Raw genomic sequence first — 12006 nt, 5'->3', positions numbered from 1 at the left:
TGGAAAACGGAAAGCAAGCCGCCAGAGGAGGGAATTAACAGACCGCGTCAGACACCGGACTCAACTCAGTAACCGGATTGGAGGCGACCGAGGGGCTGCACCGGAGGCTTCCAGCAGAGGGCGCGACTCTCCCCGCGGTGCCTTCGGTCTTGGGCGCACCGGAGCCGAAGCCCTTCCTGGGCAGGGCGGGGCTTCCGGCGTGTATTAAGTCACGGTGTGCCTGGGCCCAGGTCGTTCTTTGCACTCACACGTGTTCTTCGCTACCGCAGCCACCTTCACGATGTTTCCTCTGTTGCGCCGCATGCCCCGCGTCCTGGGCATCGCGGTCGCAGGCCTCCGCGTTGCTGCACCGGCCCCACCTCTCCGGCAGCTGCTGCAGCAGGCGCCCTGGCCGAGCCTCCGGCCCTTCGGGCTGCTGTCGGTGCACGCGGGGTCGCTGCGGCGGCCCGGCCTCCTGCAGCCTCCTGGGCCGTGCGCCTGCGGCTGCGGTCTCGGAGCGCTGCACACTGAAGGTGAGATTCGCGCCCTCGGGCCGAGCCCTGGCGTGGCGGAGGGCTGTGGTGAGGCGTGGACCAGGATAACCCGGAACAGATCCCAGCGTCCCGAACATTGGGCAACCGGCGGGTTGAACCCTTGCGATCGCATTCTGGCTTCTCCCCTGACCCAAGGGGTTCGGTTTATGGGTGGAGAGAGAAAATTAAGGACCAAGATGCACCTTTATTCCTAGTCTCTTGAAAATGGATCTTTGGGGAAGCTTAAAGTACGTAGTTGAATGCATGATGTCTGTTGGCAGATGGGAGAAAGTAATGGGGAATTTTCTTATCTCGTAGTGAAAAGTGGCAATGAGTTTATTGTTCGAAATAACTTTTCCAGAATCAAGCTTAGCTTTCTACTAATATATTTTTACAGAGAAAGAAACTGAGGCCTTATAATGTGGACTGGACCAAAGCTCCAGAGCAGCCATAATCAAGAGATCAGAAAAGAATTAAAGTGCAGATTTCTAATTGCAATTAACCTGTGCAATTGTTTTATGTTTTAAACTGATTGACTTTCTTTCTGAATGATCTGTGTGCTTTCTAGGAGACAAAGCTTTTGTTGAATTTCTTACTGATGAAATTAAAGAAGAAAAAAAAATCCAGAAGCATAAGTCCCTTCCCAAGATGTCTGGAGACTGGGAGCTGGAAGTGAATGGGACAGAAGCTAAATTAGTTCGGAAAGTTGCTGGGGAAAAGTAAGTACTAATCTTAGGACTGGGGTCTCCAGGGGACCAGATCCATGACCCTGTGGGACCTGTCCTGGGGCATATCCAGAACAGCCAGCCGGGGGTTAGACCCAATACTTTGATACATGGGTTTTGAGTAATGGTGTAGACAACCATTCAGTTATTGGTGAGGAAAGCCAAACCCTGCCTAAATTCAGCCATGATATTCTGGAATTTTTTTTAAGACAGGGTCTCCTTTATGTAGTTCAGGCCAGTCCTGAATTCACTATGTAGCCCAGGCTGGCTCCAATCCTCCTGCCTCAGCTTCCCAAGTGCTGGGATCGCAGGCATGTAGCGCCACACTGGCTAAAATTCACTTTTTATTAAAATGTACAATTCAGGGCCAGGGATTTAGCTCAGTGGTTCCACCGCCTGCCTCAACAGCACAAGGTCCTGAGTTTGAGCCCTCATACCCAAAATAAATAAAATAAAATGTACTGTTCAGTGATCATAAATATTCATAAAATTAGGCATCCATCAGGGTCTCACTATGAAGCAAACTGCCTGCCTCCGCCTCCTGAGTGCTGGGATTACAGGTATATGCCACCACGCCTAGCTGGAGAGTAATTCTTTTTTTTGTTTGTTTGTTTGGTTTTTGGTACTGCAGATCGAACTTGGGTCCTTGTGCTTGCGCGGCAAGCATTGGAACCACTGAGCTAAATCCCCGGCCCCAGAGAGAAATTCTTAAAAGGGCTCCTGTTCATCCCTCCAGCCTCTCAGTTGCTTACCTCCACTAATAGAGGGTTCCCTGAAAAGACCAGAGCAGCAGAGTCTGCCGGCTGTGGCCTGAAGATAACCAGTGAATGTGTGGCAGTGAGCTCTGGGATACTGACCTGGTGGACGAAGCCTAGGCCTAACTGAGATAAACCAGGGCCTTGTACATGCTAGGAAAAGTGCTTTACCACTGGGCTGTACCTGCAGGCAGGGCCTGTTAATTTAACTTCCATTAGCTGGCACATAGTAGGCTCACTGTAACCTACAGACTGAGTCCTCAGATTGATGTCAGTACTCGACCTGGTAGTTTTGTTTTGGTTTGGTTTTTTTGAGACAGCATCTCCCTCTGTAATTCAGACTGGCCCTGAACTCACTATATAGCCCAGGCTGGCCTCAAACTCATGGCAATCCTTTGGCTACAGCCTCCCAAGTGCTGGGATTATAGGCAAGTGCCACCAGGCCTGGCACTCAGACTGTTTTGAAGTTCTACAGATAATTCAGATACATGTAGCCAGCCAGGACAGAAGCATTGTTTCAACAAGCCTCTATACTTCTTTTATATTAATTAGTTGAAGCTATGCCTTGCCTATTTTTTTGTTTCTTTCTAGAATCTCTGTCACTTTCAACATTAACAATAGCATCCCACCAACATTAGATATTGAGGAGGAGCCCTCACAGGGGCAGAAAGGTGAAGAACAGGAGGTAAGCTTCTAGCCTGCCTTTGTCAGTTCTAGCAGGTGCAAAAGACCAATTCGTTTTTCTTTAATTCCTCCAGTGCTAGTACTGTGGAGAGAGAAGGCCAAGGACACTCATCCTTGGGACTTACGTAGAGCAATCTATGGTTTCTGGTGGGTTATGGCTCCCTCTTCTCTGGGGGCTGAATACTTTGCCACCATCGGGCTCCAGCTTTACAGTTGGGCCTGTAGTCTCGTAATAGAAAAGAACTGAAACTGTCCTTTCTATGACAGGGAGATGTTTGATACAGAGCCTATCATTTGAGTGTTTTCAGGGTAAAGAGTCTTCTTACCATGTCAAAAGCTAGCAATAAATACCAGTCATTTAACTAAGATTGTTATTGTGGGCCTCAGAGACTTTAATACTTGGCCTCATGAGAACTTTGCTAAGGTTGGTTGCTCTTTTGATGGTATCTTTAGGGTGCCGTCTTCAAATGTTTTAGGAAATAGTGGGCCTGGCCTGGAAAGCAGTCAGTATAAGGGACACAGGGTCCTTAGACCATCTGAGCAGCCACATTTCCTCATTAACTAGCATGAAGAAGAGCTTTCTGGTGTGCTTGTCTTGGGCACCCCTTATGGCATTTCCCTGACTTTAGACTCAGTTTGCTCCCGGGGTCACCACCAGAGAGAGAGCTGCTACCATTAGGATGGCTGCTTAGCCAGAGCTAGGTATGCCAGGCTTTGATTCTAGTCCATGATGGAATCCCAAATCAGGTCAAGCTGGAAAGAGGTCTTAGACATGTAGGCCACTTCTGCATTGTACGGATGGAGAAGCAGCCTCAGAAAAAAAAGGGCTGATCTAGATCTCAGTTAACTGGTAAAGCTGGGGCTGGAATTCAGACTTAATTCTAAACTCAGTATATTCTTTTTTAAAAATAGGGTACAAACAGAAGTGAGACACTGTTGAACAACCTGTTTAAAAATTCTTATTTGGGAGCACTGTAGCATAAGACCATGAAATGGCTAAATACTGTAATGTCCAAATAGTGGCCATCACACACTCTGACCTGAGTGAGACCTTTGATTCAGGCATGGACCAACAGTGGCCTGTAATTACTTGTTCTTGTTTCCCCAGCCTGAACTGACATCAACTCCCAATTTTGTGGTAGAAGTTACCAAGAGTGATGGCAAGAAGGCCCTTGTACTGGACTGTCATTATTCAGAGGATGAGGTATGTAGGAGAATGGAGCCCCTTGGCACCCCCAGGACAAGGTGTGTTTCCTAGGACCTCCCTGGTCCCTTGTAGCAGATACTTACAGACTCTCCAGCCCAGCAAAGCAGGGGAGATGATGGGGGTAGTGGTGGGTGGGTGGAGAAAACAGCTGTTTCTTCTTAGGTTGGAGAAGAGGAGGAGGCGGCTGAAAGTGACATTTTCTCTATCAAGGAAGTTAGCTTTCAGGCCACAGGCGAGTCTGAATGGAAGGACACTAACTACACACTTAACACAGATTCCCTGGACTGGGTGAGTGCTAAAGAAGATGGGGCTGCTCAGGCCTGGCAGGGAAGGGTCTTAGTTTAAGCAGAGGAAGAAACATTTTGATGAGTGTTACACATTGTCTTTAAGTAGTAACTAAGTGTTCTTCTTGGTAGGCCTTATATGATCACCTAATGGATTTCCTGGCTGACCGGGGAGTGGACAACACCTTTGCAGATGAGCTGGTGGAGCTCAGCACAGCCCTGGAGCATCAGGAATACATTACTTTTCTTGAAGACCTCAAAAGCTTTATCAAGAACCAATAGAGTAGTCAGAGACACTGAAGGCCTTAACTGTATGGCAGATTTTGGCCAGGGAATAAAACCTGACATGAGACACGTGTACTTTGCAATGGTTATCATCCTAACATCATGGAAGAAAAAATAGCAAATTTAAATTATTGCTGTTGTGCTCAAAGATTTTATTTCTAGGTGGGTTTTTTTTGTATAACATAATAATGGACATTAAAATTGTTTTATCTCCTCCAAAGTAGCTTGTCTTTTCTATTTCTTCAGTTTGGATCAAAACTCCAAGAGTAGAGGTGTTTTGAAAAAGTTTTAATACAAAATAAGTTATGAATAAAAGGTCTGTATGTACAAGGCCTCTCAGAGGGAATGAGTTGTTTTCAACCCAGCAAAACAGTATCAGGTTCAAGCTACAGGATCACAGACCAAGTGTCACAAGCCTGTATTGAAAACAAAGTTAGCATACATTGAAGTGTAGTCTTGAAACTAGTCTCAATAATGACATTTATACTACAATTAGAATTCCTACACATTGCATGTTGCCACACAAGTTCAGTTAGTTTGGAATTCAGTAGAATTGTTTGTTAAAGAGGCCACTGAAAAGCCCCACTCTTGACCTTGCAGTCTTCTGTCCTACACCTTCACACAACTGCCTATGAATGCCAAGTGTGGTGCATACCAGTATCCTAACACTGGAATGCTGAGGCAAATGAACTGCAAGTTCAACCCAGCATGGGCAATTGAGACCCTGTCTCAAAAAAGGGCTGGGGATATACCTCAGAAGAAAGAAAAAACTGCCTTTGAGGTGAGGCCGTCAAATAGCAATGTTGGCTTTAAGCTAAGATCAAGTCCTAGAGATGAAGTATCAAAGATCCTCAGCCTTGGGAACCAGTGACCAGAAAAACTAAAACTTGACAGCTTGGAGCTTTTACAGTCCCAAAACAGGTGACATAAGGCTGAAATGCATGGAGGTAAAACGTGGAGGCCCACTAATTCTACCAGATCTTTCTTGATCTACAGTATGATTAGTGGCATCTGAGCATAAAACACCTACTTCCTTGCTCAGCTACCACTAACTATGCTTAGGAATCCTGCCTGTCCTAACCTTGACTGCTTCCATAGGTAATATATTTGGCTTTCTTTGGAAGACACTAGGATCCTACACACAAGAAGCTTAGCACATTCCACCCTGGTGCCCAGCTTCAGACCACTGTAACATCTCATGTATTCCTAGTTCCTGTTACTACCACCTTCTGTAATCACACCTGTCGTCTTTGACCTCATTCTCCACATCTGAGATGAATTGTTCTATGGCCTGACTTAACTGGATCTTACCCAGTGGTTCTTAATTTCCTCAAGTGAAAACCAGAGGCCTAGTGGCATACTGGGATATAGAACATTCCAAATGTCTACTCAAAATGTTGAACTCACAAGGTACTGAATAATTTTTTCTTTTTCTCTCAGCTTCTCACATTTGCTGTGACACCCTTAGCCATGAAAGACTGGCCAATTTTATGTGAAAGGTCCAATTTTACTGATACCTGGCATACTGTAGTGTTCAATAATCCCAAAGTTCCCCTTACTCAAGATGTGGAAGCTATAACATGTCATTGATTATTATAAGAAATGGTTCCTATAGCAAGCTTAAGGCTCCTAAAACCGGTGGCTCCCATACCTGCTTGTGCAGTCCTGTCACACCCAAGTTGTCACTCAGAATCTAATCCTGGGCCTCAGTGAAGACTTGCTGAGAAAAAGCTGTGCTTTCTGTCCTGTATCCATCTGTAGAAGTGGTGCCAGGATGCCCATTTGGGTCTTAGGACCATGACCTGACCTGTGGAACCCAATACCACTGCTGCTGATCTAAGATCACGCACTGCAGCCAGACTCTCCAGCTCCCATACCAGTGCTTCTGATCCTAAGCTGCCTCATCCCTTTCTTTCCAGGAATGACTGGTGAAGTGATTTAGGATCTTTACTTTTCTATAAATTCCTCAGAATATACACTGCATTAAACATTTACCTGTTTCTAACCCATCATTTCCACTAGGATGGGAATAAAACCCAACCAATGAACCTATTCCTACCCTTGACAGGATCCCCTGGAAAGCTTACCAGACAGGTCATGAGAAGACTGGGCTTTTCTTCTGTTCCATCAGTGACTGAAAATTCAGGGGTATGGGGACAATGTGCACTGTGGTCATTTAAACTAGCCTCTAAACAGGCACGCAGCTTCTGTTCTGTCAGCTCTGCAGACTGAAAAAAAAATTTAACCACAAAGTAATCTTAGTTACTTGATAGTCATCAGGCTGAAAATCCTGATTCCTCATGGCCAACCACTACAATTGGCTCTCTGTGATGGCTTCACGCCTTGGAGCTTTAAAAACACTCTTGGGCCCACAACTGTGCCAAGATCTCTTAACCAGTCTCCATTTAACCACACCTCCAGATTAAGCAGTGCTCTCCATTCCTGCTACAGAACACACTGGCTGCTGCTCATGCAGGAAGAACATTCAAACCCAGCCAGTTTCCTTCTAACCTCCTTCAACTTCTGCTCCAGTGATCCTTACCAAGAACCAGCAGTGTCTGCTCTCAGGTCTCTTTGTACTAATTGAACTTAGGACTGCAACACTGTGATTTAATTACTTCTTACGTAAACTACAGATACTGTACAGGGGAATTAAAGTTTCATTTGTATGATAAGCAGAAAATTTAGGAAATATTAAAAAAGATGAGTTGCTTAAAAAAAAAAAAAGCTATAGAATTAGGTAAAAGATAAGAAAAATTCTAATGCACAATCAGCTTCTTGATCAAACATCCACTAAAGCACATGGTTCATCTACCCATAACTCTGGCCTATGCATTATAGGAATTGTTAAACTGCCACTTCAACCAACTGCTCAATGAACTGGCAAACTTGCAATCCCCATCATGTCAGAAAAGAGGACTTCTACATTTTAAGATCACTTATGCCTACATTTGAATATTGGTGTGTCTTCATAAACAGAAATTTTTTGTGGGAGACTGGATACAAGTGTTTCTAATCCTAAACTGGGATCTCTAAAGAGCTGAAGTAGTAGTGGCTCTCACAGGGTGTGGAGGAAAGCCCTGATTTGTGTTTGCCCATTTCCACGCTGAGTATTATTCTCACCATAGCTGATGGGAAGCGATCAATGTAATGTCACTGAACACAAAACTGGGAAAGAGATGTACACAACTGGCTACAGCCCACCACTGGGAGTTTTTCAGATAAGCAGATGTGTTTGGGAAGATGTAGCACAAAATCTCCGTGTGGAACACTTACATGAGATGGGATGTTTAGGCCACACTGACATACCACCACACCTCCTATTACTCTCAAGTTGTACCTAGAAGCAGAATTAGGATCCTAGATCATCATGGTTCCCCAGACCTGGCTCCCCAAACCTTTTTAGGCAACAAATTTTGGGAGAGCAGGGTTGTTCCACTCACCTTGGAGTGGGGGCTAGGAACCAATTATGCTGGAAAAGTTTTAAAAACTCTTACTTTGTACACACAGGACAGATGAAGGAGTTTGCTTCCCACTCAGCTAGCATGATGCTGAGACATTTTTCATCAAACTGCAAGCTCTTCTCATACTCGCTGATTATGGACTGTTCTGCAAGGCAAAAGACAGTGGGAGTGCCTTACCATGCTTCCTCAGAGTGCCCTGTACTCAAAGGCACAAGGGAAAGGTTTGGGCAAAACCACACTGGCAGTCATTGGTATTTACTGCTTTCTCGGGCTAGCTTCATCTTAGTAGATCCCTCCCCCTCATATCTGCTGCTTCCTCATAAGCAAAAGAGGTAAAGTAGGCTAAGGGACAAGGAAATAACTTTCACACATCTCTGGAGGTCACAGCAGCCAGAAATGTAGAGATGTCAAGCTTCAAAGGCAATGGAGAAAGCTGACACTTAACAGAGCATTTACTTTTATTACTATTACTACTACTACATGTGTGTGTGTGTGTGTGTGTGTGTATTGTACTGGGGATGAAACTCAGGACCTTGTACTTGCCAGGCAGGCCATGGCACCACTGAGCTACATCCCCGGCCCACTACTACTTTTTAAGATACAGGTCTTGCTATGTTCCCCATGTTGGCGTCAAACTCCTGGGCCATGCAATCCTCCCACCTTTGGCTCCTGACTAGCTGGGACTATAGGCACCAGCCATTGTCCCCAGCTTTACCTATTAATGTAGATGGCAAGATAGAATAAACATGGCAGCTGGATTCATAAAATCAGTTTTGCTCCCCAGATCCACCACCTACCTACTAGCTGTGTGATCTGTGTGAGAATACCACTTTCTGTTCTCTGTCTAGTACTATCTTACAGGGTAGTCACAAGGAGAAAACAGTAATATAAATAAGTTTTCAGCACAAAGTCTAGCATCTTGGAAATTCTTATCTTTAGGAAGACAGCCAAAAATTCAGAGTGAAAAATGAGACTTCTATATACACGTCTGAAAATGGAAGTAGAAGAATGAGAATTAAGAGCTAATCCTGATTCAAGGAAAAGTCAGCGTTAGAGTAGCTAAATATAGGTAGGAAGAACTATTCCCAGGATTACCTTCATCAATCAGCTCCTGTTGGATTTCCTCCAGCACAGCCAAGTCAATCGACAACCCCAACTGCAAGAGGAAGTAGAGTCATCTGAAGTTTGAGGTATTAATCTGCCACCATGCCCGATAACGTCTCATACTTGGAGGGTGGCATGAAGAATCCATACCCATCTGATAAAACTGGTCCATTTTTGCAGAATATGCTGACAATGGGGTACATGGTTATGCTAAGAGGTCATCAACAAATGATCAAACCACCCAGTGGCAAAATAACACTACCAAATTTTTTTTTTTTTTGGTACCGGGGATCGAACTCGCGTCCTTGTACTTGCGCAGCAGGTGTTGAAACCACTGAGCTAAATCCCTGGCCCTAACACTACCATATTTGGGAGAGACAGGTAGAAGACAGCAGTTAGGTATATGCTCTTCCAAGGCTATATGACCACAGGAAAGTTCCTAGTCTTTGCAAACCTCAGCTTCAGCCTCTGAACAGTGGGAATAAAAGCGACCTGCGAAAGCTATCAGGAGTACTATTTGTGGTTGAAGTAAGGTAAACATCTATCATACTGTAAGACACACAGATGTCACTGAATAATGCGTTATTCTTACACAATGCCTTGATAGTTTCAAAGCACTTTCCCATGTTTTGTTACATAGTCCTCAAAATGCTGACATTATCTTCTCCATTTTATAAATGTGAAAGCTAAAGTTCAGAGGTAGTGAAGAGTCAGTAGCAAAACCAGAATTAGAATTCTAGAACTCCTAACCTCCAATCCTGTGTTCTTTCTGACACACCATAAATGGTTTCCTATCCATACCCAGCTCCCAAATCTGGTTGAAATTGGAATCAAAATGTTCTTGGAGACTTCTTTTAAAAGAAAAATTCCTAGCCCATGCTTATTGAATCAAAATTTCTTAAAAGTGAAGGAAAGAAATGAAATTTCTTTTTTTTAAATTTCATAGTTGATTATCATGCAAGGATTCAGCAGGCCTATGGTTCAGTATTGAGAAATCATCAATATAAACTAATATTGACAGCAGAAGAGCCTGGATCAAAGGCTGTTAGAATTCTGCCTAGGGACTGGGAGGTAGGTGAGTTTAGAGGCAAGGGTAGACACACACAAGGAGAATTCTAGGAGTTTCTCAGGGTGAATCCCCCACTCTGAAAACATGTATCTCAGCCTGACCTGAGCCAACTCCTCTGGATAGTTCTGCATTGACTGGAAAGAGTTCCACTCTTCCACCATCACCTCTTGCACTAGAAGGGTACTTGGAGCTCTCCCTGGCATACTGCCTCCAGCCTGGCGGTACTTGTTCAGGAACCTGTCCCGGCTGTTTCTCATTCTTGCCAGGCATCCCTTGAGAGAAAAAGGAGAAGGATGGTGGGGCTGGGGTGTCCGTTAAAAAAAAGATTAGCTGGTAAACATTAAAGGCAACTTAGACACAAAATTTCAACTAAAATCCTAACTACTGTTACTTTTGCATATTCCTCTCAAGTCCTTATCCATACATATGGTAGATATGTAAAATTACATGCTTTGTTCAATTTATTTCATATTTTATTTTCTATGTCAGCTTCCTTAACGATTAGGTACATTCTATCTCAGCATCCAGCATTAGAAGACATTTCTATTGTTTCAAAATTCTTGCTACTATACATATGGCTGTGCTAATAGCCTTCCTGTACAACAGTGTTCCTCACTTCAGAGTGATTTTGTACCCCAGTGGGCACTGAGCAATGTTTGGAGTCATTTTTGTTGTCACAACTCTAGTTGTAGGAGTGCAGCATCTACTGGGTAAAGGCCAGCAATTCTGCACCTAAATATCTTACAATGTACAGAACAACCTCCGCAACAAAGAATCCCTGAACTATGTAGTGAGACCCTGTCTAAAAAAAAAAAAAAATTAAAAATAAATGTAGGTATATATGTATGTATAACAATACCCACGGTTCAGAAACCTTGCTACACACAACCTTTAGCAGCCAGTTATTTTCCTGGGATGTATCCACCACTTTAGCGATTTGTGGGGAGAGGCAATGTTACTAGGAACTATGCTTAGTTCATAAGGGACCAGAACTGAGGTGAGGTACAACTCTGCTAACACAAAATAACAGAGGCCATTCTGGTTCCTCTCTGGATACAGAAATAATTTTTATGTCACGTGTCACACCTACATAAAATGTCTCTCTCCATGCCCACTTACCCAACAACAGTAGGTGGTGGTGGTACTGTAGAGGTATGGCCACACTTCAAATGTGAAACAAACCTGAATCCAAAAACCAAGCCATCTGGTACTGTGCCTACAGAGGTAACCCCACACCCAGAGGCAAAGAAGTGCAGATGCCCCTCCAGTGGCCAGGCGCTTCCGGCATTTGCTTCAGAGCAGGGCTGAAGCGAAGGCTCGGAGAACAACAGTCCTTGGGATAAATTAGGGGAGTGACCAATGTTCCAAATCTCACACTCACCTGCCGGAAAGCCTCTTTCCAGTGCGGAGAGAACACCTGTTTGTATAGTGATCGGTGGTGAGAGCCAGCCTGCTCCGCCATCTCTTCTCCCGAACCGCCGTCAAAGCCCCGCCCCCAGGAGCGCACACAGAACTCTGGGAGTTGTAGTTTCGGGCCCAAACTCAGCTCGCAGGAAATTCTGGGAAGCTTTGTTTTCCCGTCCATCCCCACACAGAGGCAGATTTGCGGAAATCAAGGATGGGTGGCTGAAGTAGCGACATTTATGAAGTTAACCCGACCTTGATGGAAGGTGGGAAGTCTTGAAAGAATGTCCTGGATGGCTGGTTTTTTTCCAGAGTGAAGTGTCCAACAGTCTATTAGTACTCAGGTCCCAGTCTCTCCACCCAGGTACAGTACTGGACTTCTCGCAGCACCAACGTGGTCTCTGAACGCGCCTCGTTCAGTAGACCTCTTCGTCCCGCCCACTTTGACCTATGCAGGGCTGTCGATTGGCTTTCTTATTGTAATACCTTTCGCCCCGCCTCTTCGCTCCCCGT

General features: G+C 44.7%; 2 protein-coding genes across 4 annotated transcripts; one reads left to right on the top strand and one right to left on the bottom strand.

Moving 5' to 3' along the window:
- Window positions 1-168: 168 nt before the first annotated feature.
- C1qbp (complement C1q binding protein) lies at window positions 169-4672 on the top strand. The gene is made up of 6 exons (XM_004857338.4): window positions 169-512; window positions 1081-1231; window positions 2584-2677; window positions 3785-3880; window positions 4046-4171; window positions 4300-4672. The coding sequence occupies exons 1-6, from the start codon at window positions 281-283 to the stop codon at window positions 4447-4449; spliced, it is 849 nt and encodes a 282-aa protein (XP_004857395.1). The 5' UTR covers window positions 169-280; the 3' UTR covers window positions 4450-4672.
- Rpain (RPA interacting protein) lies at window positions 4581-11936 on the bottom strand. 3 transcript variants are annotated; one of them, XM_004857335.4, is made up of 7 exons: window positions 11471-11936; window positions 10191-10391; window positions 9012-9072; window positions 7950-8061; window positions 7729-7792; window positions 6540-6680; window positions 4581-4868 (listed from the first exon to the last, which is right to left on the bottom strand). In XM_004857335.4, exons 1-7 carry the CDS (start codon window positions 11672-11674, stop codon window positions 4839-4841), a joined length of 813 nt encoding a protein of 270 aa, XP_004857392.1. In that variant the 5' UTR covers window positions 11675-11936; the 3' UTR covers window positions 4581-4838. The 3 variants fall into 3 exon arrangements, with proteins under 3 accessions (XP_004857392.1, XP_004857393.1, XP_087048139.1); XM_004857336.4 differs by having other exon boundaries at window positions 10191-10361; XM_087192013.1 differs by lacking the exon at window positions 4581-4868 and adding an exon at window positions 4875-6259.
- Between the last annotated feature and the right edge of the window lie 70 nt (window positions 11937-12006).

The sequence above is a fragment of the Heterocephalus glaber genome, unplaced genomic scaffold (assembly GCF_053883595.1).
Source record: "Heterocephalus glaber isolate CG9 unplaced genomic scaffold, H.glaber_assembly_v1.0 deba00001564, whole genome shotgun sequence".
Lineage (NCBI taxonomy): Eukaryota > Metazoa > Chordata > Mammalia > Rodentia > Bathyergidae > Heterocephalus > Heterocephalus glaber.
The sequence above is the reverse complement of the archived record's forward strand: the minus strand, read 5'-3'. Positions and strand labels throughout refer to the sequence as shown.

What these genes read in the sequence shown, in the direction of transcription:
- C1qbp (XM_004857338.4), top strand. Translation starts at nt 281, where the DNA reads ATGTTTCCTCTGTTGCGCCGCATGCCCCGCGTCCTGGGCATCGCGGTC. An exon ending in CGGAGCGCTGCACACTGAAG is followed by an intron (nt 513 to 1,080) that starts GTGAGATTCGCG and finishes TGTGCTTTCTAG; the next exon opens with GAGACAAAGCTTTTGTTGAA. An exon ending in CGGAAAGTTGCTGGGGAAAA is followed by an intron (nt 1,232 to 2,583) that starts GTAAGTACTAAT and finishes GTTTCTTTCTAG; the next exon opens with AATCTCTGTCACTTTCAACA.
- Rpain (XM_004857335.4), bottom strand. Translation starts at nt 11,674, where the DNA reads ATGGACGGGAAAACAAAGCTTCCCAGAATTTCCTGCGAGCTGAGTTTG. An exon ending in ATCTGTCCTGTGTGTACAAA is followed by an intron (nt 7,793 to 7,949) that starts GTAAGAGTTTTT and finishes TTCTGCTTCTAG; the next exon opens with GTACAACTTGAGAGTAATAG. An exon ending in GTCTTCTCATGACCTGTCTG is followed by an intron (nt 4,869 to 6,539) that starts GTAAGCTTTCCA and finishes TTTTCAATACAG; the next exon opens with GCTTGTGACACTTGGTCTGT.